Here is a 26,500-nt window from a genome sequence, read left to right on the forward strand (position 1 = left end):
GTCTCCGGAGCCGGCCTTCAACAATCCACTTGTTTTTCCTGTAGCGGGACATACTCTCCAGACTCTTGTCAATCTCACCGATGCCTAGGGTGGAGCCACTGCACGCATGCACAAGGAAGGCCAGGACAGCAGCCTTCTCTTGGGGTGGCTAGGCTTCAAAAGGCTGGGTGTGCAGGCTGTCACCGAGGGCCGTCTCCTCTCCATACGCCATGAGGGGCCACGCAGGATCTCAGACCCACTGTCTCTTGTCAGTGGGATCTCGGACACCTTCTTCCCCAAGATCTTTAAGGACTGACAGGAACCTTAACAACCTATCTCAAATTTCAAACCTACATTCAAGCATCTCGTTTCTAAATCACAGTTCAACACTTCACTCAAATGTCTGTACCTGAACTCATTTTTATTTTCTGGGTGTGTGTGTGTGTGTGTGTGTCTGTGTGTTTCTGAAGGATAGCGAATGTTATTTTATGTATAATAAAGAAACAAAATGTACCTCATAATAGGTGCATAATCAGAACCCTGGAGGATATGGCTAGGAAATAAGAATTTTCTGGACTTGAGAAAGATGACCCAGGGTCCAGGGCAGCCCGGTCACCGAGCTCCCGGTGTACCTGAGGGACCCAGTTCCGACAGGTCGAGTCAGATTCTACAAGATGTGAGCCATGAAGAAACTTCTTGGTTCAGAGCTTTGGGGATTTTAGAACTGCAGACAGTGGGCTGTAGGCCTCTATTCACTAATCCCCAAAGACCTCTCGTTCCTAAGTGACTGAAATCCAGACCCCTCCCCTGGCTCTTCAGGCCAGGTGTGCTGGCCTCTGGCCCCTGAAAAGGCTCTGCCCCAGCCCAGCCTGGGTGCTGCCCCCCAGCTCTGGGCACTCCCTCCAGGGGGGTCTCCCTGACTTCCTGGCCTCTCTCTCTCCCGCTGTCGGATTTTCTTTGCTTGAGAATCATGATCATTACTCACGATTATCTCATTTGCCAGTTTCCCCATGACCCTCTCCCCTACTAGGAGTCAGGAGCCCCAGGAAAGCAGCTGCTGGAGAAGAGCTGCCACCCAGCACTCACACTGCAGGTAGCACCTGGCTGGCATTCAATCAACATCCAAGGAATTAAGGAGGAACTCCTTGGTGGTCCAGCGGTTAGGACTCCGCACTTTCACTGCTGAGGGCCCGGGTTCGATCCCTGGTCGGAGAACTAAGATCCCACAAGCTGCACCGCACAGCCAAAAAGAAAAAAAAAAAAAAAAACCAAAACAAACAAACAAACAAATAACAAAAAAAACAAGGAATTACAGGGAACGACGCTGGGTGGGCGATTAAGACCAGGCTGGCCCGGTGCCGGGTAACTTCCACACCCTTCTCCCAATCCCCGCGTCACCCTGACAACACCATGCACCCTTGTTCACCAGCAGGGACACTGAGGCATCCCATGGTTTCCCCCGAGGCCACAGAACCATGACAATATCACAGTTTAAAGGAACAGCCTAAGTCAAACAGTGAAGTAGTTCACCCCCCGCTCCACCAGCACCCCTATCCCATGCCCCCCACCAACCTGCTGCCTCTGTCCCTGAAGCAGGAAGCAGGGTGATTAAATGCACAAAATCCTTCTGGTGCTTCTATGTCCAGAACAAACTCGACTGAGCAGCGACTCATTGACTGAACCCTAATCCAAGCCGCAGCGATGAGTGAGCAGCTGGAATGAGAACATTATTTGTACGCTGACGATCTTACAAAGAAATTCTTCTCTCTAAAAACTTGGAGATGTATCTATTTGCTGTAACTGCAGATTACTCAAGACCGAACGCATTGTAAATCATCCCATGTTCTGAGAAATTCTGGAACTGTCGGCCGATTTTTCCAGGAACAGAGGGTAAGAGCTGCCAAGCCCGCCTGCTGGACTCTCGCAGGAGTGCAACAGTGCCTGCAAAAGCCGCGGCCCGGCATGACGGAGCCCTTCCTCTCGGGGTGACAGGCTCCGCTGGCAGGGCCCACCGTGGGTCCGCGGCCTCCTGGCTCCTGGGAAGAGCCTTGGGCAACTGGGACGGCGACTACACCTAACACGTCCGCGAAGCCAGGCACTGGCTACAGCTGGCACTCCTGCCATCCCTGCCTGGACCAGAGGAAATCTGAGATGCCAGTGGGTTGAGCTAAGAGGGCCTTGGGGTGGAACCTTCCCTACGTCCTATCTGGCCCTTACGGTTCACTGTGTGACCAGCAAAGAGGACGTTGTTCAGCTAACTTGCAGACACACTTCCCTGGGGAAGGTTTTCCCTGCAGTTCACTGATCCCATTTCCCTGGGAGCACCGGTGCCAAGTGTAAGGCTGGCAGGCTGGGGTGACAACCAGCCGAAGCTGAGCGGTCAAGTGAGAGCTGAACCCATGACCCATAGTGGCATCACGGAGCTTCAATCGACAGGGTGAGGCAACCCCGGCCTCTTTAAGACCCAGAGAACGATCACACAGGAGGCAGAGGGCAGGACCTGGAGAACGCTCACCCACTGAACAGGCTGGGGGCCACCAGCAAACTTCATGGCTCTGCGAAGGTTTTAGCCCCCTTGTCTCGCTTGAAACTGACTGTGGCTTTGTCCCAAATCCAGTAATCACAGTGAATGCTACTCCTAATCTCCAGTCTTTCTTCCAAGACCTCTTTCTCTTTGACACCAAAAAAATTAAAAAGACACCTCTCTGCAGCCCCTATGCTATGGGCAAATTATCATCACTGCAGCTAAGCACAGACTTCACAGATGAAGGGAGAGAAAAGCAAGCTCACAGAAGTGCAAATATCAGATCAAGGGACTTCAAAACGTAAGACTCCTGCTGGAAAAACAGAGGCCAAGAGAGAGGTGGCACTGAGAGAGAGGTGGCACAAGTGCTTCACATGCTGAAGGGCTGAGAAGGAGAAACCAAGATTCACTTGTCAAATCCAAAGCTCTAAGGATCAAACGTATCTGTCTACACCATAAAGCCAAAGTTCAAACAAAAACCTGCCACAGGAGATAAAGGACACTTACAGATGAAACTCGTCCAACAGCCCATGCAGAAGGGCTGCAGGTGAACCTGCGGTCCCACAAAGCCTGCCTGATGCTATCGGGGTGGGAAGGGCTCCACCTGTGACAGGCAGGTCACCGCTGGGCTGAGGACCTTCTCCTTCCTACTTCCTCGCCCCAGAAGCTCACGCCTCTGCTTGAAATCCCAACATTCGCCACCCTTGCCACTCACCACCTGGAGTTTCAGGGCCCAGCGGGGGACAACACAGGGCCCGCTTCACTGCAGGGAAGTGTGCACCACGATGCAAATCTTGTAGAAAAGGAGGCTGCGGTCACAGTGATGAGCTCTTCCAAGCAAAGCAAGGAAGGCCATGCGAAAGTGCCTGGTCTTTGCGCTGAAGGGCGCGTCCACAGCCCCGCTCAGCACTTCCTCCTTGACCTGCTAGTGACAGATGGTCAGGTTATGAGCTACATTTGTGCCCCGGCCCTTGGCCAGCACACTGCCAGAATCCGCTGCCACACTCACTCATACCTGGTAGTATGGATGGTGCAGAAAGGAATCTGGGCCGCCCGCTAAAGCCATCGGTTCCCTCCTGCCGTCTTCAGATCGCGCGGACTGGGCCGTGGCACCTGGAACGAAGACAGACTGTGAGGAGCCCGGCCAGAGGGAGAGCCCGGCCAGAGGGAGAGCCCGCCGCTCACCGGCGGCTCACAGGCAGCGCGCCTGCACAGGCGACGGCGGACACCACTCAGATTCTGGGGGCGCCAGGGGGCTGGCACCAACTCCAGGACCACGAGCAGCCACCTGCGGTCACAGGGCCCGTGGGGCAGAGGCACGCAGACGGGTGAGAGGGACGGCCATCCACAATTATTAACATCCTGAAGACTTTCCGAGACTTTGGGCGACACAGACCGCCTGAGTCCAGAGAAGCACTGCAGGGTGGTGGGGCGCTGCCGGCGTCCTCTGAGCACCACCCGTGTAAACGCTGCCTCCACCAGCCGCAGCCGAGAAGGAGCCACTGTCAGGGGACGTCGCACCACCACCTACCGGGTCCAGGCGCTCCCTGCAGGCACCAGGCTGGGAACAACACTCAAGGGCAGGGCCTCTGGAATGGACGTTAAGACCCGCCGACTCCCAGGAGAGCCGGGGCGACACCAGCTCCGTGAAGATGCACACTCGGCTCCTGCAAGGAGCCCCCGACAGGCAGGGCAGGGAGGTCCTGCCTTCCTCCTTAATCTCCTGGGGTACAACCACACACCTGATCTGTGCAAGACAGTCAGTGAGCGTTTCGGAACCGACCCCAACACACCCCACCCCCTGCAAAATGCAGAGGACTGGGGCAGGGGTGGGGCGCACAGCATCCTGGTCCGGACCGGGGACCCAGCCCCCCTTTGTTTCTGGACACAAGAAACGCCACGCCTGACACTCACAGACAAGAGACCACCTATGATGTGACCTTCTCCAAGAGATCTCTTTCCACGAGGACAGGAGACTGTTACGAGTCACACTGTGGACCGCAGCAGGGGGATTCCAGGCAGAGAAAGGAACCAGTGCTGGGGTCGTGAAGAGTCCCCTCGCCTGCTCCACACACACACACACACCATTCCTCTCTCTCAGAAATCACCGGAATGAAGAACATTTTCAGGAACAGTGGCAACCGCCATTAACATTCTCTGTCAGAATCCACCCCAAAGGCATCCTGGACCCTCGGCCCTGAACAATTCATAACTCCTGACCATGCGAGGCTTTCTCCAGCCTCTGCACCCACAGGCTTTGTTCTCAACTCCATCAGCAGCTAAGTCCTGCTACCCTGTAGGACTGAGCTCAGGGATCACCTCCTCCAGGAAGCCCCCCAGAATTGCCCCTCACCAATCACCACCACCCACGACAGCTCAGTCAGTGTCCACTCTGGGCTCCTGGCCCACATGCTGGGCTCACACCCATCCTTCCAGCTGCTCCCTGGTAACAGAACTCTCTCCGTGGCAGCCCCCAGCCTCACTCTCAGGAAGCACCGGCAGAGAGACACTGCCTGGCTCTTCAGGGCCTGTGTCCACGCAGGCAGGGTTCACAAAGGGGGCTCAGGGGGCCATCAGCATCACCCTGTCAGAGGGGAGAAAACCAGACAGCAACAAGGGCCACCTGCCACGTCCAGGGCTACCTGGAGGGACACCCTCCGCCCCCACGGGGACAGGCAGGCGTCCAGTGTCCCCTCCAAGGGGACGGCTCACCCCCGAGGCTGCGTTTCAGTGAACAGTAACCAGGGCCTCGATGATGCGTGAACCGGGAAACAGAGCTGAGAAGTTGTTTCCCAATCTTACCCTCTGGGGCCTGTAAAGGCTTATTTCCCTGAAGTAGCTTTACTATGAGAAAAATAAGAAAAATTGAGAAAATGGCTCGCTTCTCTCAATGAAAGAATAGAAAACCCAGGAAAAAAAGGGACTGAAAGAAACACTGCAGACAAGGACCTGCTCAGGACAAGACGAACCGATGTTGGTTCCAGCAGAACCAACGCTGCAGGGAACTAAACCCACGGGAGAGAAATTCCAGAAGCACCGCAAACAGCCCCCAGAGACGATGAGCTAAAGCACAATGGCACAATGTGATGCGCAGGACGCAGAGGACAGACCGGGAAAGACCAGAAATCGTCACGGGATTTCTCCCTCAACTCACAGGCTCAGTTTTCTAGAACTCAGAAATAAAAGACTCACAGAAGCTTCCCAGAGGAAAACTGGAAGACTTAGGTAGGGCATAAAATTAGGGATACTAATTCCACCAAACATGATAGCAAAAAAAATCAAGGTCAGATCCAGTTATGGGCTGAACTGTGTCCCCCTCACCCCGCCCCAAACTCATATGCTGAAGCCCTAACCTCCAGGACCTCAGAATGTGGCCATATTTGAAGGTAGGGTCTTTAAAGTGGTAATTAAGGCAAAATGAGACATTACCGTAGGTCCTGATCCAACATAAGAGATGAGGACACAGACACACACAGAGGGACGACCACGTGAGGACCCGGGGAGAAGACGGCCATCTACACGCCCAGGAGAGAGGCCTCAGGAGGGACCAGCCCTGCCCACACCTTGACCTCAGACTTCTGGCCTCCAGAGCTATGAGAAAATAAATTTCTGTTGTTTAAGCCGCCCAGTCTATGATACTTTATTATGGGGGTCCTAGAAAACTAATACAGACCCAAAATTATTAAAACACTACCAAACTGTCCTCACAGCTAAAAGGAACAGAAGCATTTACTGTCACCCAGTTATGTCTTCTGCAAGGTCTCTGGGACTCTTTAAATCACCAGCACAGAAACACAAGGACGGCCCACGAGAGGCCGCTGGGCTGGAGAGACCTGGCAATGGTAACAAGATGGCGGAGGTGCTTTGTCCCCACGGCAGGACGGGTGAGGCTGGTGGCCTCCCTGCAGCCTCCGCAGGACCAACGGCCCCCAGGCCTTCAGACTCCTCCAGCCTTGAGGCCATTCGCCCCCGTGGCAGTTTAGTCTCCTGTGTCCGTCTGTCCAGACTCTACCACCCAGCCCTTTAACCAGACACCAATGGGGGGTTGCTCCGAAGGCATTCTGCAGAAGTGGAAACATCTGCAGACACTGGACTTGAAGCAAGTCCCCTCCACATTGGGGGTGGGCCTCGTGCCATCAGCTGGAGGCCTTAAGAGCAAAGATGGAGGTTTCCTGGAGAAGAAGGAATCTGGCCTCGAGGCTGTAGCAAAGGAGGCTGGCCTCCTGCCCCACGGATCCCAGACTTGCCGGCCTCACCCTCACTGGAGCCAATTCCTTAAAATAAATCTCCGAATACACACACGTAACACCCCAACCACTTGCTGTAAGATCCCAGGATCACGCCACAACGATGCCCCCGTAGGCCTCCCCACCGCAAACACACGGCCGCGTGGGTCTGACGACTCTATGGGCCACTGCCTGACACCCACCAGGTCCTCCCCACCCCCCAGCCCTTTCAACAAACACTCCTCCTGCCTTCCACCCTCACTGCAGCCGTGCTTTCCTGGGGGCGCTGTTTTTCTCCCCTTCACCTCACTCCCAATGGCCTGGGGGAGGGGTCGGTGTCCTCCGGGCCCCTCCTTTCTGCACAGAGGACAGCCCTCCTGGCCCCTAAGGACCCTCTCTGTGCCCCTCCCATCAGGCTGTCCCACGTCCCCACCTCCCCTGCTGTCACTGCCCTCTCCCCACCTCACCCATGCATCCTGCTTGCCCTATCTCGCACGCCCTCAGGAACTCCTGGACGTAGTCGACATATGGAGACGTACTGTTATTTTCCCCTGGAAGCTGCAAACTTAATGGGGGTTAAGAGTGCCCAAAATATTTAAATGTGCCAGTTTTATCACCTAAATATCACCTATGAAAGTACTGGGTCAGCCGAAAAGTTCGTTCGGGTTTTTCTGATGTTACAGAAAAACCCGAACGAACTTTTCGGCTGACCCAATATTTGCCAGATGTGATTGCTTCCCAGCCAGAAAAATACATATCCCATAAGCCCTGCTGAGTAGGTTCTTTGGGAAAAGAAAACTATAGTTAGACACAGCAAAAGGTTTGGATTAATTGGTCTCTAATAAGATATATCAAACCCAAAGCTAACATCCCATTCAATGATGAAAGATGGAAAGTTCCCTCTAAGATCACAAACAAGGAAGGTAAGGATGATCCTTTCACCACTTCTACTGAACAAAGTATAGGAAGTTCTAGCCAGAGGAATCAAGCAAGAAAAAGAAATAAACAACATCCAAATGGGAAAAGAAGAACTAAAGTTATCTCTGTTCACAGATGACATGATCTTATCTGTAGAAAACCCTAAAATTTACAAACACACACACACACCCCCTAGAGCTTAATAAATAACTTCATCAAATCTATAGGATACAAAAGTCAACATGCAAAAATCAGGTGTGTTTCCAAACATTAACAATGAAAAATCTGAAAAAGAAATTAAGAAAACAACTCCATTCAAAATAGCATCAAAAATAATAATTAAGAATAAATTTAACCAAGGCAGCAAAAGACTTGTGCACCAATTACAAAATGTTGCTATAAGAACATAAATAAGCTATAAGGCAAACATTATGTATTCATGGGTTGAAATATTTAATATTGTTAAGATGATAATACTATCTAAAGCAATTTATAGATTCCATGTAATCCCTATCAAAGACCCACTGGCATTTTTTACAGAAATCGATATAATGTTTCTAAAATTCATAAGGGTTGTCATGGGACCCCAAATAGCCAAAAAATCTTGAAAAAGAAAAGCAAAGTTGGAGGACTGACATTTCTTGATTTCAGAACTTACTACAAGACTATGGTAATCAAGACAGTGTGATATTGGCATAAGGACAGACATAGACTAATGGAATAGAACAGAGAGCCCAGAAATAAACCCTCACACATGGTGGACTGATTTTTAACAAAGGTCCCGAGACCATTCACTGAACAACAGGACAGTCTTTTCGACAAGTGGCTCTGGGAAACTGGATATCCACATGCAAAAGAATAAAGCTGGACTCTTACTTTACCCTACAAACAAAAATTAATTAAAAATGGATTAAAGACCTAAATGTAGAGTTAAAACTGTAAAACATATGGAAAATTTTTCATGATATTGGATTTGACAATGATTTCCAGGATATGACACCAAAAACACAGGCAACAAAAGAGAAAAACATATAAACTGAACTTCATCAAACTTAAAAAAAATTTGTGCATCAAGGGACACTCTCAAGAGAGTGAAAAAGACCCACAGAAAGGGACAAAATAGTTACAAATCATATATCTGATAAGGGATTAATAGCCAGAATAAATAAAGAACTCCTGCAACTTAACAACAAAAAAGCAAAGAACCAAATTCAAAAATGGGCAAAGGACTTGACACTTCTCCAAAGAAGATACACAGATGATCAACAAGCATGAGAAGATGCTCAATATCACTAGTCATTAGGGAAATGCAGATCAAATCACAATGAGATACCAGGAAAATAATAAGTATGGTGAGGATGTAGAGAAATTGGAACCCTTCTGCATTGCTGGTGAGAATGTAAAATGGTGCAGCCTCTATAAAAAATGGCATGACAATTGCTCAAAGAATTAAACACAGAATTAACACAAGTTCCAGCAATTCTATTTCTAGGTATACACCCAAAAGAATCGGAAGCAAGAACTCAAACAAGTACCTGTATATGCATGTTCATAGTAGCACTGTTTACAATAGCCAAAAGGTGGAACTAAACCAAGTGTCCATTGACGGATGAATGGATAAGCAACATGTACTATAATCAAACAATAGACTATTATTCAGCCTTGAAAAGGAATGGAATTTTGATACACGCTACAACATGGATGGACCCTTAAAGACATTATGCTAAGTGAAATAAACCAATCACAAAAGGACAAATACTGTATGATCTTACTTGTATGAGGTGCCTAGTTTAGAGACAAAAAGTAGAATAAAGGTTACCAGGGTCTGGGAGGTGGCGGGTTTGTTTAATGGGCACAGAATTTCCGTTTGGGATGATGAAACAGTTCTGGAAATAGACAGCAGTGATGTTTACACAGCTTTAGGAACGTACTTAATTCCACTGAGCTGCACACTTAAAATGGTTAAAATGGCAAATTTTATGTTTTACATATTTTATCCCCATGTTTAAAAAAATTATTGATAAGTTGGCTATTCAGTGAGCTTCCTTTAAGAAATTAACAACTTTCACTAATTTTTATAATACAACCATGAGAGTCGGCAGAATTTCTTAGGATGCTAAAGCTCAGAGACGTATAAAGCAGTGATTCCAAATATAGCTCTTGTTTATTCAAGCTTTTCCATTTTGATGTATCTTGACCCTTTCTCAGTTCTGTGACTCTGTGTAACCCACTTGTCTAGGAGGTGAAATTGAACCCATCCATCAAGTCCTGCATAAAAATTCTCTCATAATTTGTCACCCATACCTGACAGACTAAAAGCTCTATCATTTTCCTGTTCTCATGGAGACTAAAAAACCTGCACAAACTCTGGACAGAAAACCTCACTTCTTTTTTTTAATTGAAATATAGTTGATTTACAATATTGTGTTAATTTCTGCTGTACAGCAAAGTGACTCAGTTATACACATATATACATTCTTTTTCATATTCTTTTCCATTAGGGTTTATCACAGGATATTGAATATACTTCCCTGTGCTGTACAGTAGGACCTTGTTGTTTATCTATGTAACAGTTGGCATCTGCTAACCCCAAACTCCCAACCCATTCCCTCTCCCAGCCCCCTCCCCTGTAGCAACCACCAGTCTGTTCTCTATGTCTGTGAGTCTGAGGAAACCTTACTTCTAAAATGCCCTACAACAGTACAGAGGTAATGATACACTGCGCTACTTTAAAGAGGTTAAATTTTAAATCATCAGTGGATTTAACAAAAATGGTGTGCTCCATACAGATACTGAGGAACAGTTTCCAAAGCAGGTCAATATTGCAACTTTCTATCTATGATGATAAAGGCATTCCCATTAACATGCGTAGAATGACGAAGAAATTGTACCAATCACTACTGTCTCTTTCATTCCTTTGATTCAAGGGGCTCATTGCTAAGTTCCGCTTGCTGTCTTGTTTCCATACGTCCCTTTAATTCTGAAAGTTCAGTCCTCCTGTGCGTGAATTCCACTCTAAATAATGTATGTCCCATTTCAACTGAGTTTTGAACTTGTGATAAAAATTTAAATAATCTTCATAAAGTTTGCCCTGTTTTCCTTATCGGACTGTAGTTCAGAAACACAGTTCAGGCAAAGTCAAAAGTTTGCTGATTCTAGAGTCAACATTTTTCTTAACACTGTCAATATTTACACTTCTGGACACAGCAGCTGAACTTGAACATGCCTTTGTTCTTTTCATGTTTATGTGTTTTTTTTTTCACTTTAAGGGCAATGTGTACTAAATTAAAACGGTACAATTGTCATAAACTTGAAAAGTGCTGCACTCAACAACCCTTTTTCTGAAAAGTACGTGGGGCGTTCCTCCCTGGAGCTCTGCAGACTCAGGCTGACGCAGATGACGTGCTTATTCATCATGCCTTTCACATCACGACCAACTACAGATGACACTCAGGGTGGATTTAAGCCATTCAGCACTCCGCCCGCCGAGAAGGCTGACTGTGGTGGGCGCAGCGGGCGCCCGGGGGGATCCCGCAGCCTTCCCGCGACCCCGGCTCAGCGAGTGCGAACACTGCACGCAGCCCGCCCCAACCCTTCCCCTTCTGCTCTGTTCTCCTCGTTAAAGGTGCTTTTCGTGACCTACGGACTTGACTTCCGGGCACAACGATGGGTTGCAACCCACAGTGTGAAAACAGGGTCAGGCTGGGGCCTGCAGTCCGCGCCCACCTCCAGGTTCATGGGCTGTCCTCCTGCAGCCTGGAGGCTGCTGCCCACTGGCCGCTCCCTCCCCACACTGCCCCCTGCTTTCCAGGCACCTGCTCCAGACTGGCCCCTGTGCCCACCTCCATCTCCGACCCACTCCTAGAAAAACACGACGCCTCTGCTTAAGGCAATCAGCCGCGCCCAGGATCCCCTGAATCCCAGACTGTGTGAATGGGCCCTTTCTGTTTTCAGGTGACCACACATCCAGAATGTGCCTTTAATACGCTGAGAAACTCCGCTCCATTTCCTCAGGAAATGTTCTTCGTGCTCCCCAGAGCGTCTGTTTCATTCTTTCTCTTCTCTCCCTGCAAACGCTGCCCCTCAGGTGCTCAGCACCCACACGCCTGCCTCTGCCGACCCTGCAGCACACGCTGTGAGCTTATGGCCACCGCCAGCACTGGACATCAATCCAAGCTCACTGTGGGTAGTTACTAAACCCCTCCTCGTTCAAAAACTCAGCCTGGATGCCTGCCACACCCAGACAGCACGTAGTAGGGCCTCAAGGAGCATCTGTCAACTAATAAGGCTAAACGGTATCACAGTATAATATACAATGTATAATAAATAATGTATAACATATAATGTATAATAGCATAAAACTAAATAGTATAATTGTTGGTAGACAGGTTAAATAATAAAATTTAGTTTAAAAATTAAATATTGTGGTCATTTCATAATAAACTTAAATAATTACACTGTACAATTTAAACTTATACAGTTTTGTCTGTCAATTATATCTCAATAAAACTGGAAAAAACTAACAAAAAATTTTTAAAAGAAAAAACAAAAAAATTAAAATCGAAAAGAGAAGTTTCAAATCTTAAAATGAATCCCTGTAGGATTTGTTAAAAAGAAATCTGTACCTTTCATAAAAGGCAGAGATCCTGCTCCTTACTCGGGAAAATATAACTGAGCAATGTTCACGATATTTTAAGATAATCACTTGCAGAATTGAAAGCAGAATACTTGCCTTTTCAATCATAATAAGAGGATAAAAATAAACTAGTAATACTTGAAACATCAAAGGGAAAATAGAAAACAGGCAGATGAGGAAGCGTTCAAAGCAGAAAAAACTGGTTCAGAAGATGGATGACGTGGAGCAATAAATGTCAACTGTCCAATTCCCTTCTTCTGAAAATAATATTCAGAAACATTCCGATGTAAAACAAAATACCCAAAGCAAAGTGAAACAGAAAAGCTTTAAAAAGAGAGCTAGAAAAGGGAGAGACAGAGACAGAACAGGCAAAGATACAAGGACACACACTCAAACACAACAATAACAGTGGCGGCAATGATAAAAAAGTATCATTAAAACAAAGAAACACTAATCCACACAGATAAAAGTGTAATTAGTAACGAGCAAAAGCAGTATTAGGTCTTCACCCTCCAACTAACAAATCAACACTATAAATGAATCTTGAATTATAAAAATGGATGCTATGCTTCAGTAAAAAGTTTACACTAAAAGCAAACAAACCAACCAAAACCCCTAAGACCTCCAAGGAGAAACTGAGAAAAAGCGTTTGTTGTTGGACACTTGTGCTGATCACTGAGGGCAAAGGAAGGAATCAAACCGGGATAAAAAGAATGCACAACACCCTGCCATGATGAGACAGAATTAATGAATATGCATGAAAAGTGCACATGTGCAAATATTTACAAACACCTGTGAAATGATTTTAAAAAATACTAAGCCACAAAGAATATCAGTGCATCTTGCTAACACATAAAGATCTCTGAGCTAAGAAACATCTGTGCTGAGCCCCCTCCCCCCTGTGACATGAAGGCACAGACCCGATTCCACGGGTACCAGGGTGGACACAGGGACAGCCGGCCACCGTGCCAACCCGCCCTGAGCGAGAGCCAAACACAACACAGCTAGAAATTAAAAACGTATGTGTAAAAAGCAACAAGTCAGCCACTTGAAAATTAAAAACAAGCACTGGCCTAAATAGCTGGCCCGAGGAGAAAATTAATACAATAACCGTCTCTGGGCAGTTAGGTCAATGACCACCATCCCTCGTGGAGAGACGTAGCACAAAGCAAGAGAAATGACAGGAGAACTAATAAGGCCATGACTCTTGCACCGTCTACAAAGGAAAAAAGAAATTATATAAACAATGTGAATCCAGCCTTGAACCAGAAGGAAGGAAATCTGGTCAAAAACAAACCAGAGAGCAAAACATAACAAAATTTATGAAAATCCAAGAAAGATAATAAAAGACAAAATTCTTAAAAATACAATTTAAAAACCCACCAATACACAAAATTTTAATTAAAAAAAGGAATATAATGATTTTTTTCATCATATGGTAATTTCATGGGCATTAGTAAAGAAAGAAATCTGGTAATTTCAATGAAATTATAACTTTCATGAGAAATATATACCGAAATCAGAATAAACTAAAAAATAAATCTTATGATCAAACTGAGTAAAACCCACCCTCCTTCCACCTATATATTTCCAACATAAAGAAAACCATGTACTTGTTTAGACCAGGCCCTGGGCTAACTGTGTCTATGGATTTGTGTGTGTATGATTCCCACTGTTTACAAGAGGAAATGAGGCAGGATGGTCAAGGTCCCAGGACTAGTGATGGGAAGGCCTGAGGAAGGTAAGAGAGCTCAGTCCAGAAGTCCACTCCCTTAACCAGAACCCAACAGTCCTGGGGTTTTCAGATTATGAACAGACAGCACAGGCATCACCTGAGAACTTGTTAAAATACAAATTTCAGCCCAGACCTGGGCCTACTAAATCAGAGACTTTGGGGGCGAGGCCTGCAAAGCAACACGTTTTTCAGGACTGTCAGGCGGTACACTCGGGCCGACCCGGCGCCCACCGCTGGGCTGCACAGCAAATCCATTCCGGGAGTTTTTAAAACTCCAATTGCCTGGGCTGGACCCCAGACCAGGGAAAACAAGATCTCGAATTGGGGGAAGGGGCATTGTTTTAAGCTCCTCGGGCGTTTCTGATGTTGAGAACCACCGCTCTCATCTTTTTCTTTTACAATTATTATTCCTTTTTTTTATGATGTTGGCAAGGGGAAAAAATGGGAGAAAACTGCAACAAAGCTTTGAAGAATCACGCCTCTCTTTCTGGGGGCTGGGTGTGGGGGGACCCTACAACTACGAAGCTGTTTGAAGTGAAAAATATACACTCAGCTTTCAAAATGGCCATAACTGAACGCTAAGGGCTAGATTCCCAACCGGAAGCTTGTGCCCCGTATGTTTTTGCCTTTGAAAAATCTATTATTTTTTCCTATGCAAATATAAAGAATCCCTTTTAGAATTCCAGTTTTTGCCTTTTTCCATCAGGCATTGGAAGGGCAGGGGGAGGGCGCAGGTTAAACAGCCATGAGAACTACCTGCAGCAAAGAATGACCCCATCATTGCAAACTGTGTGTCCTTAGGGACCAGGGTCTAAATCTGACCACGTGTGTGAGTAGGACCTAGGGTTTCACGTCTCAGTACTTTGAGAGACTTGTTGGAAATATGCTATTTGAACTGTATGATCCCACTTATATCTAGACTCTAAAAAACACAACAAGCTAGTGACTATAACAAAACAGAGCAGACTCACAGATTCAGGGAACAAACTAGTTGGTTACCAGTGGGGTCAGGGGGCAAGGTAGGGGTAGGGGATTAAGAGACACAAACTACTGAGTATACAATAAATAAGGGACAAGGATGTATTGTACCACACGGGGAATACAGCCAATACATACCCTCAACCAGGGCACTGGACTTTTGAGACACGTCCCCACCTCTGCAGCAGGAGCGTGCGGGCATGGAGGTTGTGCGTCGGGCACAAGACGGGATTGCCAAGCCGACGCTCAGACGAGGTGGCATCACTGGACGAAGTCAGGAGACAAGGGAGGGAGGACAGCCACAGAGGATGGGCAGGCAGCACAAGGCAGAAGACCTGGGCACAGCACTGGACACAGAATCACAGGGGACCAGCACGGACACCACACTGTCCTGCTCACGCCCACATCTGCAGAGACGAGGAGGACACCCGCCTGCCTTGGGTAAATGTGTGCCCTGGACAAGGTGAAACCCACATGGGCACAGTGAAACCTAGACGACTCTGACACCTGTGAGCGTGGCCATCCCAGTGTCGCAGATGAGGACACAGGCTCTGAGATGCTGGGTGACCTGCCCAGGGCCACACAGTGACACAGGACCTCACGGACGGGGAACCACTGTGGGCCTGAGAGTCAGAGCAAAGGACGGATGGGGTGCCCCCCAACATTATGGGATCCTGCCCGTGCACGACCTGGGGACCTTGGAGGAGGGAGGATGGGGCAAGAAGAAAAGCCATTATAATTTAAAATGTGGATTACTCCCAACTATCTCTGTCTGACTTACTTCACTCAGTATGACAATCTCTAGGTCCATCCATGTTGCTGCAAATGGCATTATTTCATTCTTTTTAATGGCTGAGTAATATTCCATTGTATACAATATATACATATGTACCACATCTTCTTTATCCATTCCTCTGTCGATGGACATTCAGGTTGCTTCCATGTCCTGGCTATTGTAAATAGTGCTGCAATGAACACTGGGGTGCATGTATCCTTTCAGACCATGTTTTTCTCCGGATAAGTTTGGGATTGACATGTACACACTGCTATATTTAAAATGAATAACCAACAAGGACCTACTGTATAGCACAGGGAACTCTACTCAGTATTATGTAACAACCTAAATGGGAAAATAATTTGAAAAAGAATAGATACACGTATGTGTATAACTGAATCACTTTGCTGTACACCTGAAACTACCACAACATTGTTAATCAACTATACTCCAATATAAAATAAAAAGTTAAAAAAAATTTTTTTCAATTTTTAAAAATGTAGATAACTTACATACAGATCTAAAATTGGAGTCCTTTGAAAAGAACTTATCTTCTCTTATATATATATATTTTTTAATTCATTAAAGTTTTGTTTTCACTATTGACATCATCACTTATAATCCTTGATTCTTGAGGTTCATGAATCACTATAAATTACTGACTGCCTCTGGGTAACTTCCAAGGGACAGATCTTTGCATATTAAAATTATAAAACAAGAAACAGAGATTAAGAGACTAAATCAATTAAGTCAAAAAGGGGAAGGACTTCCCCGGCAGTCCAGTGGTTAGGACTCAGCGCTTTTCACTGCCGTGGCCCCAGGTTCAATCCCTGGTCGGGGAACTAAGATCCTGCAAGCCTCGCAGCGCAGCCAGAAAAAAAAAAGGAGGGGGGATGACCAAGATGCCACCCACATTGCCAGCCACACCACCCACCGCCCCAGAAGCACAATCTTCACGTGGGAATAAGTGACGTTAACGCCAGTGGGAAACAGAACGCTCAGATGTGTCATTGCTGCCTGCAAATCGGATTCCGTAATTTTTGAGAAAGTGGTTCAAACTTCATCAGAAAAACCCAGGATGCTCTATAAAACAGCCCTTGGTTTTAAATACTTTATAAAATATATACACTCCAAAATCCTTCCAATCAACACCTAAGAGGAAAGCACTGTCACTATAATAAAACACAGACCACTGACTAGAGACTTGAAAAAAAGCCCCAAGAGGTTATATCTAAACCACACTTCCCAGATTCTGGACTGAGGTCTCTCGTTAAATTACAAAATACTGAAGATGGTGGCATCAGATCTTCTTAATTTCATTCTTTCAGTGAATCTCATAAAAGGCCTGAGCTTCCCTCTCTTCCCAGCCAGCCCCGAGCCCAGTGCTGGAGCTGGGAGAGTGTCAGGTGCCTTGAGGACGGACGTGGGCACCTGCACCCATACGCCCCATGGGAGCGAACGAGCGGCTGCACCGCAGAGCTGCCCATGACAGCAAAATGCTGGAAACAACCTCGTAGCCTAAAAACACCAAGCTGCTTGGATTACAAATACTGATGTGGCAAGAAAAAACAAGGTGCAGTAAAATGCTCTGCACTTAAAAGCTTTTGCACAGCAAAGGAAACTATAAACAAAACGAAAAGACAACCTACGGACTGGGAGAAAACATTTGTCAAAGATGAGACTTACAAGGGATTAATCTCCAAAATATACAAACAAGTCATACAGTTCAGTATCCAAAAAAACAACCCAATCAAAAAATGGGCAGAAGATCTAAAGAGGCATTTTTCCAAAGAAGACATACAGGTGGCCAAAGGCTCATGAAAAGATGTTCAACATCACTCGTTATTAGAGAAATGCAAATCAGAACTACAATGAGATATCACCTCATACAGGTCAGAATGGCCATTATCAAAAAATCTACAAACGATAAATTCTGGAGAGGGTGTGGAGAAAAGGGAACCCTCCTGCACTTTTGGTGGGAATGTGAACTGATACAGCCACTATGGAGAACAGAATTGCAGGTTCCTCAAAAAACTAAAAATAGAGCTACCATATGATCCAGCAATACTACTTCTGGGCATTTATCTGGAGAAAACCATACTTCAGAAAGATACATGCACCCCAATGTTCACTGCAGCACTATTCACAATAGCCGAAACATGGAAGCAACCTAAATGTCCATCGACAGATGCATGGATAAAGAAGATGTGGTACATATATACAATGGAATATTACTCAGCCATTAAAAAGAACGAAATAATGCCATTTGCAGCAACATGGATGGATCTAGAGATTGTCATACTGAGTAAAGTGAGTCAGACAGAGAAAGACAAACATCATGATATCGCTTATATGTGGAACATGAAAAAAGGTACAAATGAACTTATTTACAAAACAGGAACAGACTCACAGATATAGAAAACAAACTTATGGTCATCAATGGGGAAGAGAGGCGGGGAGGGATAAATTAGGAGTTTGGGATTAACAGATACATACTACTGTATATAAAATAGATAAACAACAAGGACCTATTGTATAGCACAGGGAACTATATTCAATATCTTATAATTAACTATAATGAAAAAGAATCTGAAAAAGAATATATATATATATATATATATATAAATAACTGAATTACTCTGCTGTACACCTGAAACTAACACAACATTGTAAATCAACTATACTGCAATTAAAAATAAATAAACAAACAAATAAACAAGATGGTTCCCTAGGCAGGTGCCCCAAGGTATCGGGGGTGACAGGGAGCACAGAAGAGAAAACAGAGGGTCAGCACTCCTGCCACTGGGGTAGCAGAGACCCCTCAGGAGAGTACTGACAGCCAGCAGCAGGGCTGCCCTTGGGGGCAGGGGCTTACTTTCCCCCGCAAGACCCTTTGGACCCGTAAAATGTTGCACTAAGTCCCTGAATCACCTACCCCCCAAAATAAGTGAGCTCGATCGCTGTATTTTAATTCTTAAAAGAATTGATGCAGCTCGAGCTTCTGAAACTTTGCCATGATTGTTAGTGAATCCAGCAAAGTATATCATTTTTTTTTTTTGACTGTCATAGCATCAGATTCATATCAACTATGGGTCAGAAGAGCAAGCCTTGCTTCTGCTTGGTCTACAGAGCAGAAAGGAGCGGAGTTCAGGATCTGAAGTGCATTTCAGAGAGGGGCCTGGAATCCGGTCACAGAACACAAGGCCACCCCGAGTGACACTGGGGACACCAGCTGTAACGCTGCCAACTGGCAGCGTGTCCTGTGTTGGGATGTTTCCGCCAGTTCTGACCAGCACAGATGCTGGACTTACTCTTAGATTTCATGGCCCTTTCAATACATCAATCTAACCCTACCCCCAAGCCCTGCCTTGTCCACCACCTTGACTATTTGGGGGCAAACAAATAATCTTATTTTTAAGTCTATTAATTCAATGTTTCATCAATTCACACTTAGCAAAAAGCCCTGACACGTGAAGCCCTTCTAAGCTCTTGCCGGGGAGATGTCGTCTTGGCCTAGAAATGTCTCGGGGGAGCTCTCGGTCACAACTCAGCCTGGAGACCCTAAGTGGTCCTCCCGTGGAATATCTATTTCTGAGCTGTATTCCCCCCTTCCAGAGTCCCCCACACGCCGATCCACCAAACCCAGGATTCACACATCCTAAGTCACTCTCCAGGGTGGAGTTATTAGGTGTCCACTCTCGTTTCCGTGGGAGATGACACGGGTTCATCTAACAGTGACCATCAGGCCAGGGGGGCTGGAAAAGAGGAGATGCTCCAGGAGGCCACTGTGCATCCCTCCCCTGGGATCAGGGCTGGAGCTTCAAGTCATCTTCTGCCCACAGTGCCCGTGATGAATACATAGTCAGGGCTGCAAACCTTCTCATGTTATTCTTGGCCAGTAGCACAAGGTGAAAGGTGACCAGGTTACAGGACCACACAACTGCACAGTGACCGCCGTCTAGGTTAACTTAATGTCACGCTGCTAGGAGACCCTATAATTCCAGGGCTCTGACTGCCTAAGCCTGGATTTAGTAACAGCAGCCTTGGAATTTTAAGTTTCTTGAAGATGTGCTCCTTTTTGTTGTCTTAAGGGTCCTGGGGCAGGGGATAAGATTGGGTTTATTATATCTAGTTTAGTTACAGGAAGTGTCCATAGCTTCAAAATAACCCAAATAAATTCACTTTAAATACATCAGTTTTAATTAAAAAATAAAGTCTTCAGGGGCTTTCCTGGTGGCACAGTGGTTAAGAATACGCCTGTCAATGCAGGGGACACGGGTTCGAGCCCTGGTCCGGGAAGATCCCACATGCCGCGGAGCAACGAAGCCCGTGCGCCACAGCTACTGAGCCTGCGCTCTAGAGCCCGCGAGCCACAACTCCTGAGCCCACGAGCCACAACTACTGAAACTCGCGCACCTAAAGCCCGTGCTCCGCAACAAGAGAAGCCACCGCAGTGAGAAGCCCGCGCACGGCAACCAAGAGTAGCCCCTGCTCGCCACAACTACAGAAAGCCCGCATGCAGCAATGAAGACCCAACGCAGCCAAAAATAAACAAATAAATAAATAAATAAATTTATTTTTTAAAAAAAGGTCCACATCAAAAAAATCTTAAAAATAAAAAGAAACTCTTCCTGCCGATCAGAGGTGCTTCTGTGGGCTCTCCAGTCCCTGACACCATCCTACATGAGTGTCCTCTCCCCGCCCTGCCCTCTGGGGAGCACCTGCCGCAGCTCCCACGGCCCAGAACCGTCCCCATACGGGTCCCGACCCGTCAACAGCTGAGTGACGCCCCAGTACACCTACTCCTCCTGCAGGTTCCCACCCTGGTTAATGGGTCATTAAGTGCCCCCCTCCCCCTCCTCCACTCAACGGACCTCTGCAGAGTCTGGTCCCTCCCTCCTTCTGCCCCGCTGGCCATTCTCAGTACCCCGGGATCACCCCGCAGGACCCTGATTCTTAACTCTGGTCTCACACTAGAATCCCGGGAGACCTTTCCAAATCCTGCTCCAAGCCCCACACCCCAGTCCCTCTAACTTGCCTGCAGTCAGACCTGGGCACAGGTATCTTACTTAAAGAACTGTCCAGGTGACCTGTAAGGTGTGGTCAGAGTGAAAGGTGGTGGATTCAGCTGCAAACTCCCCACAGCCCGGAGATCTCCGGGTACCTGCCCTCGAGCTGCATCGGAGTGTTCTTAATCCAACGACCTTAACTGGGAACACAGGTACTTTTTTATTCCAATACGGCTGGAAACAACCTAAATGCCTGGCTCTAGGGACATGGGTGCAGGTCAGTATGTGTGCGTGTAAGTACACGGACCCCACATACGTGTGCACATGTTATCGGGGTACCTGTGGGAGTTGATGTACACAGGGTGGTGGCCACGAACAGGATGCTGCTTGGAAGTTTCTACTCGGTGGTTATCCTTTCTCTAACTCCCAAGGTTATCCTTTCTCTCCTGCAAACCAGTCCTCCTCCTCGTTCTCCCATATCCACCTGCCAGGCCTCTGCTCCTGAATGCGCTCTGCCCGGGCCAGGGAAACAGGTCAGCTCCCAGTCCCACCCACATCACCGCATCTCCTGCCTCCTGGGACCCCAGGAGGCCACATCCACTGCTGCCCTCCTCCCCCACCGGCCCCCCACCCCAGTCTCCTTAGCGGGTGACTTTCCAACTCCAAGTCCTCTAAATAGCGGGGGTCCCAGCACCCACTGCTCAGACCTCCTCCCTCCCTCCCTGGGCTCACCCATCTTCATCACCATAAATCCATCGGAAGCCACGGGCGCTCTCGCCAGGCCTTCACTGCCAACTCGCCCTGAATGCTATGGCCACACACACAACTGCCCTGCCCCCCACCACTCAGCTGTGCCCCGGCCTCTCAATCCCAAGTGTCCAAAGTCAAAGTCCTGGCCCTCCTGCAGTCACCACTTCCGCATCCCAGCAGAAACGCCTCCGCCTGCTTGCTCGGCCAGACTGTGGACCAAAGGTGGACTTCTTCCACAAACCCCTCCAGCGGATCCAGACCGCAACCGCTTCCCCGCGACTGCGTCTGGTCCAAGCACGCCATTCTGCTGCCGGGCTTCTCGGCACGCTTCCAGGGACCCGCATCCCTCTCAGAGTTAGAGCAACGTCCTAAAATAGGCTCTGCGTCCCCACCAGCCTCTGCTGGGATGAAGTGGGAGGGGAGGAGGAGGACTGACCAGAGGACCACAGAGGAGGTCAGACCAGGTCTGAAAAGTATGCCATCCCACTTCTACTCAAGAGAGCAGCTCTGCCGGATCAAAGAAGTACAGGAGGAAAAGAAAACCACTTGGCTTCACATAAAACCCACTGATCCCACTGTGAGGTCTTTTCACAGTAAAGGGACATGGGCGGCGGGCATGCTCCCTTGTTAAGAGCAAGGACGACTGGGCAGAGTCAAGGCCGGTGCAGACTCGTGCCCACTGCCCGTGACCCGGAGGAGATTCCGGTCCCGCTCACCGTGGTGCCACCCCGAGTGACTGACCGCTGACACGGGGTGGCGCTGTCACCACCACTGCCCTGCGCTTCAAATCCATGTGACAGACCGGATCACTCACTGCTTCCTTAAACCATTTCCAGCTATTTTAAAACGCAGCCTATATTTACCCCAGGTAAAGTCTTCCCAGTTTAGATACAAACTAGCCCCAAATGTTAGAGGAAAATTTATCAAAAGGGTTTAATCTGCAAGAGATGAGCTAAATGTATGTACCCAACTTACAGAAAACAGGACCCGAGAGAGGTCCTCTGGCCTCTGTGTGCAGATGTGAATAACCTGCTACCTGGGGGGGCGGGGGGAGGGGGGCAGGGCAGAAGCAGACCCCCATTAATAACAAACACATTGCCCTCCCCATCCTCGGAGGTCCCGGGGAGCTGGGTAATTAACAAAGTCCCGGGCAGGCAGGTGGGCGGGTGGCAGGTGGGGCTGCCTGGAGCAGCACAGAGTCTGGGGGACGGGGGGGTGCACAACCAGGACGGGACACCTGAGGGGTCCAGGAAGCCTGCCCAGACCCCTGCCCAGGCTCGCTCGGCAGGACGGACACCCGGGCACAGGCGTGTCCTCACAGGGAGATGGGGACACACCTGACATCACACGCTTCCCGGCACCTGAGCCCTGCGCGCCCCAGGCAGCAGTGCGACACTGGACGGTACACACCAACCTGTACATCATCCCACGAGGGCGCGATGGACACGAATAAGGACTGCAGTGTGCAGGGAAGGCTGCCTGGTGGGTGTGAGGGTTGAGCTTGGGAAAGGGGAGGAAATTAGGGAGAGGCAGACACAGGCTGCGGACGAAGCACCGACGGCCCAGGCCGGTCCAGGGAAAACACACCGGCATCCATTCCAGCCACAGGCGCTGAGGTCGAACAATTCTGCTTTCATGGACAAGGCAAAAGGGGAACAGCTGCTGGGGCATTTCTTTCAAAAACATCCTGCAAAATCACAACTTCTGCTTTAGGAAGTAGTGCTAAATTAAAATACATATTTGAAAAACCTCTTGTTTTCTCCCTCAAAATAGGTTGAATGGGTTCACACTCTACAATCTAGATGAAGCTAAAAATTCTTCAAACTCCAAAGTTCTAGATATTTACAAACATATTAATCTATTTTATATGAAATTTGGCTTTGGATTACAAAATCCTTTATTGTACAATTATGAAATGGAATTTTAAATTGTTTTGTTTCAAAACAAAAAAAAGATTTGTATCTACTCTGGCCACGCCACGCCCACATTATCAGAGTCACTAAAAATAGGCACAAGGAGTTTTTCTTCTGGAGTTTGCATAATTCGCAGGATCTGTCATTTTCAAGGCAGTATTTTCCTCCATTGGTTCTAAGAACTGCAATAACTAAGAAAGTAATACTCTCCTGATGAAGTCACCCAAATCCATCATGTACCCTCTGGACCTCACACACCAACTCGTGTGTCTAGGGAATAATTCGTCAAAATAACCCTCAACGGTACAATGAAACGGCACCTTTGAAATGTTCCCTCTTCCCTCCTCCATCCCGTCTTCGGGCCACAGTGCTGTTATTTCTGAAAGCATGAAACGCCTTTAAATGGAGCTCTTTTATCCGTTTGTACTTGTCACAGACCTCATTGCATGTTATTACATTCCTCCATCTTCCTTTAATTGAGACTCTAACTTGAAATAAACCAATCCTCCTTTCAACTAAGCATGGACCGTAAACGCCTGTGGATCCCGGGACTTGTGACTAATATTGCCACCCGGCTGCCCCCACTCGCAGGAAGGAAAAAAGGAAAATCTGTTTCTGGAAAACAGCTGGACTGCCTGGCCTGCAGACTACCCGGGAGCCCGGTGGCAGCTCTCCATGGGGAAGCTCCCTAGAAGGAGCCCCCTCTGCTACCCCGGGAGCCAAGCTCCCCCAGGAGGTACCAGAGCAGAAAGCCCATTGCAAAACTTCAAAGATGACCTTGAGCAACATCTTGGGAAATGTGGCTCTGACCATTCATATGTCAAACCTATTTGGAAAGTTGAATGCACTACCATCGTTGGATAAGGACCAAAGATCAAAAACAGGAGGTTTCCTTACTGCATCTCTTCTCGTTTCTACCTGAGCAGGTGCACACATGAAGGTTCCCATTGTCATTCTTCTTCAAGCCTCCATTGCCGGGCAGCCCTGTTCAGCAGAAGCTTCCATGGTTACAAACAGGTCGAGACATTGAGACATCGAGCAGTGCTAGGGTATGCTAGCCTTAATTCCAAATAACCAACCGCAGGCAGAAATACACAGGTAGTCCTCAGGCTTAGGGTCTGCCCACTCCCCAACATGTGAAGCCAAGTCAAACCCACTGTCAAGGCCAGAAGGGCTAAGTTTTTATATCACAAAGACCCATGAGTCCCCAGTCTAATGTTGCTGGCCGCTTTCCTAGGAGGACAAAGACAGCAGACACCTGAGATGATGGATCTCTCCAGGCCGCAGATTCTGCCTGCACGGGCCTCCGCGTCCTGTCCCGTGATAACTTGTTGCTGATGGGGACGGGCCCTCCCAGACCACAGTCTGGGCTATCTGAGAAGAAAGCTAAAATAAGTTCTCTATGCTCCCAGGAATCAGCTTTAACCATCTGAAACATGAGTAAAGTCAACAAAATAAGGGTAGATTCAGGGCATCCACAGTGCTTTGGCCCCTAACACTATAGTCAGACTCAGAGAGAATTGGAGAGGTAGGGGTCCACACACGTCTAGAGCTGTAAGGTGGGGGACCTCTCTGTCCTGGTGCCTCGTCACTGCCTCAGCTGGCCTTGGACATCGTCTTCCTGACCAGTCCCACCCCTGCTCTCTCCCAGACCAGAACGCAGATGACCTAGCCGGCAGACCCACAGCCATGCCCCAAACCAGACACCCCAGACTTCGGCAGGAGGAGATGCGGTCCAGAAAGGAGGATGGAAGGAGGGCGGGGCATTCCTACGAGCTTAGAAAGAAGGACCCACGCAGTAAAGAATGAAGCTGTATCGAAACCGCAAAAACCTGGAAACAGTGCAAATGTCTACTGACAGGTGGATGGATAAACCCATTGTGATGGAGTCACACAGAGGAACGCTACTCAGCAATGAAAAGGAACGAGTTCTTGATGCTTCAACACAGATGCTTCAACACAGACGCTACAACACAGACGCTACAACACAGACGCTTCAACACAGACGCTACAACACAGACGCTACAACACAGACGCTTCAACACAGACGCTACAACACAGACGCTTCAACACAGACGCTACAACACAGACGCTACAACACAGACGCTTCAACACGGACGCTACAACACAGACGCTACAACACGGACGCTACAACACGGACGCTTCAACACGGACGCTACAACACGGACGCTTCAACACGGACGCTACAACACGGACGCTACAACACGGACGCTTCAACACGGACGCTACAACACGGACGCTTCAACACGGACGCTACAACACGGACGCTTCAACACGGACGCTACAACACGGACGCTACAACACGGACGCTTCAACACGGACGCTACAACACGGACGCTTCAACACGGACGCTACAACACGGACGCTACAACACGGACGCTTCAACACGGACGCTACAACACAGACGCGTCAACACAGACGCTACAACACAGACGCTACAACACAGACGCTTCAACACACACGCTACAACACAGACGCTTCAACACAGAAGCTACAACACAGACGCTACAACACAGACGCTTCAACACAGACGCTTCAACACAGACGCTACAACACAGATGCTTCAACACAGATGCTTCAACACAGATGCTACAACACAGATGCTACAACACAGATGCTACAACAAACACAGATGCTTCAACACAGACGCATCTCAAAATAATGATGCTGAGAGAGAGAGGCCAGACGAAATACATCAGTCGCCTTTATGTAACATTCTAGAAAATGCAAACTCATCTACTGTATCAGTTTTGGGTTACAAACAAATTTTAGCAATATGAGATCAGTGAATAGTGGGGATGGGCTGTATCTAGTTTATTGGTTCCTTGGTGTCCTCCTCTATAAAATGGGTGGAGTTTATACCCACTGCAAAGGCTGTTGTGAAGATCCCACGAGTTAATCCACAGAACCACTAGCAAGAGCCCCTGACACACATGTGCACAATGCACTTTATTACTGCCGCTGTCCTTTGTGTCACCGTTATCTGGTCTCTGCCCCTCCTCTCTCCATAGAGCACATGCTCTGCATGGCGATCTA

General features: G+C 47.9%; 1 protein-coding gene across 8 annotated transcripts in view; it reads right to left on the reverse strand.

Moving 5' to 3' along the window:
* The window catches only part of GRB10 (growth factor receptor bound protein 10), a 208,663-nt gene that overhangs the window by 140,602 nt on the left and 41,561 nt on the right, over window positions 1–26,500 (reverse strand). For 5 of the 8 annotated variants that reach the window (XM_061198300.1, XM_061198299.1, XM_061198298.1 and 2 more), the window contains one exon: window positions 3,519–3,616. The exons of 1 other annotated variant lie outside the window; for it this stretch is intronic. In XM_061198300.1, the coding sequence (XP_061054283.1) occupies window positions 3,519–3,569 (51 nt within the window). In that variant the 5' untranslated portion in view covers window positions 3,570–3,616. Of the gene's footprint in view, window positions 1–3,218; window positions 3,429–3,518; window positions 3,617–26,500 lie in introns of those variants that run through there. 2 more of the 8 variants (XM_061198304.1, XM_061198303.1) reach the window with 2 other exon arrangements.

This window comes from Eubalaena glacialis, chromosome 8 (assembly GCF_028564815.1).
Source record: "Eubalaena glacialis isolate mEubGla1 chromosome 8, mEubGla1.1.hap2.+ XY, whole genome shotgun sequence".
In the NCBI taxonomy this organism is placed as follows: domain Eukaryota; kingdom Metazoa; phylum Chordata; class Mammalia; order Artiodactyla; family Balaenidae; genus Eubalaena; species Eubalaena glacialis.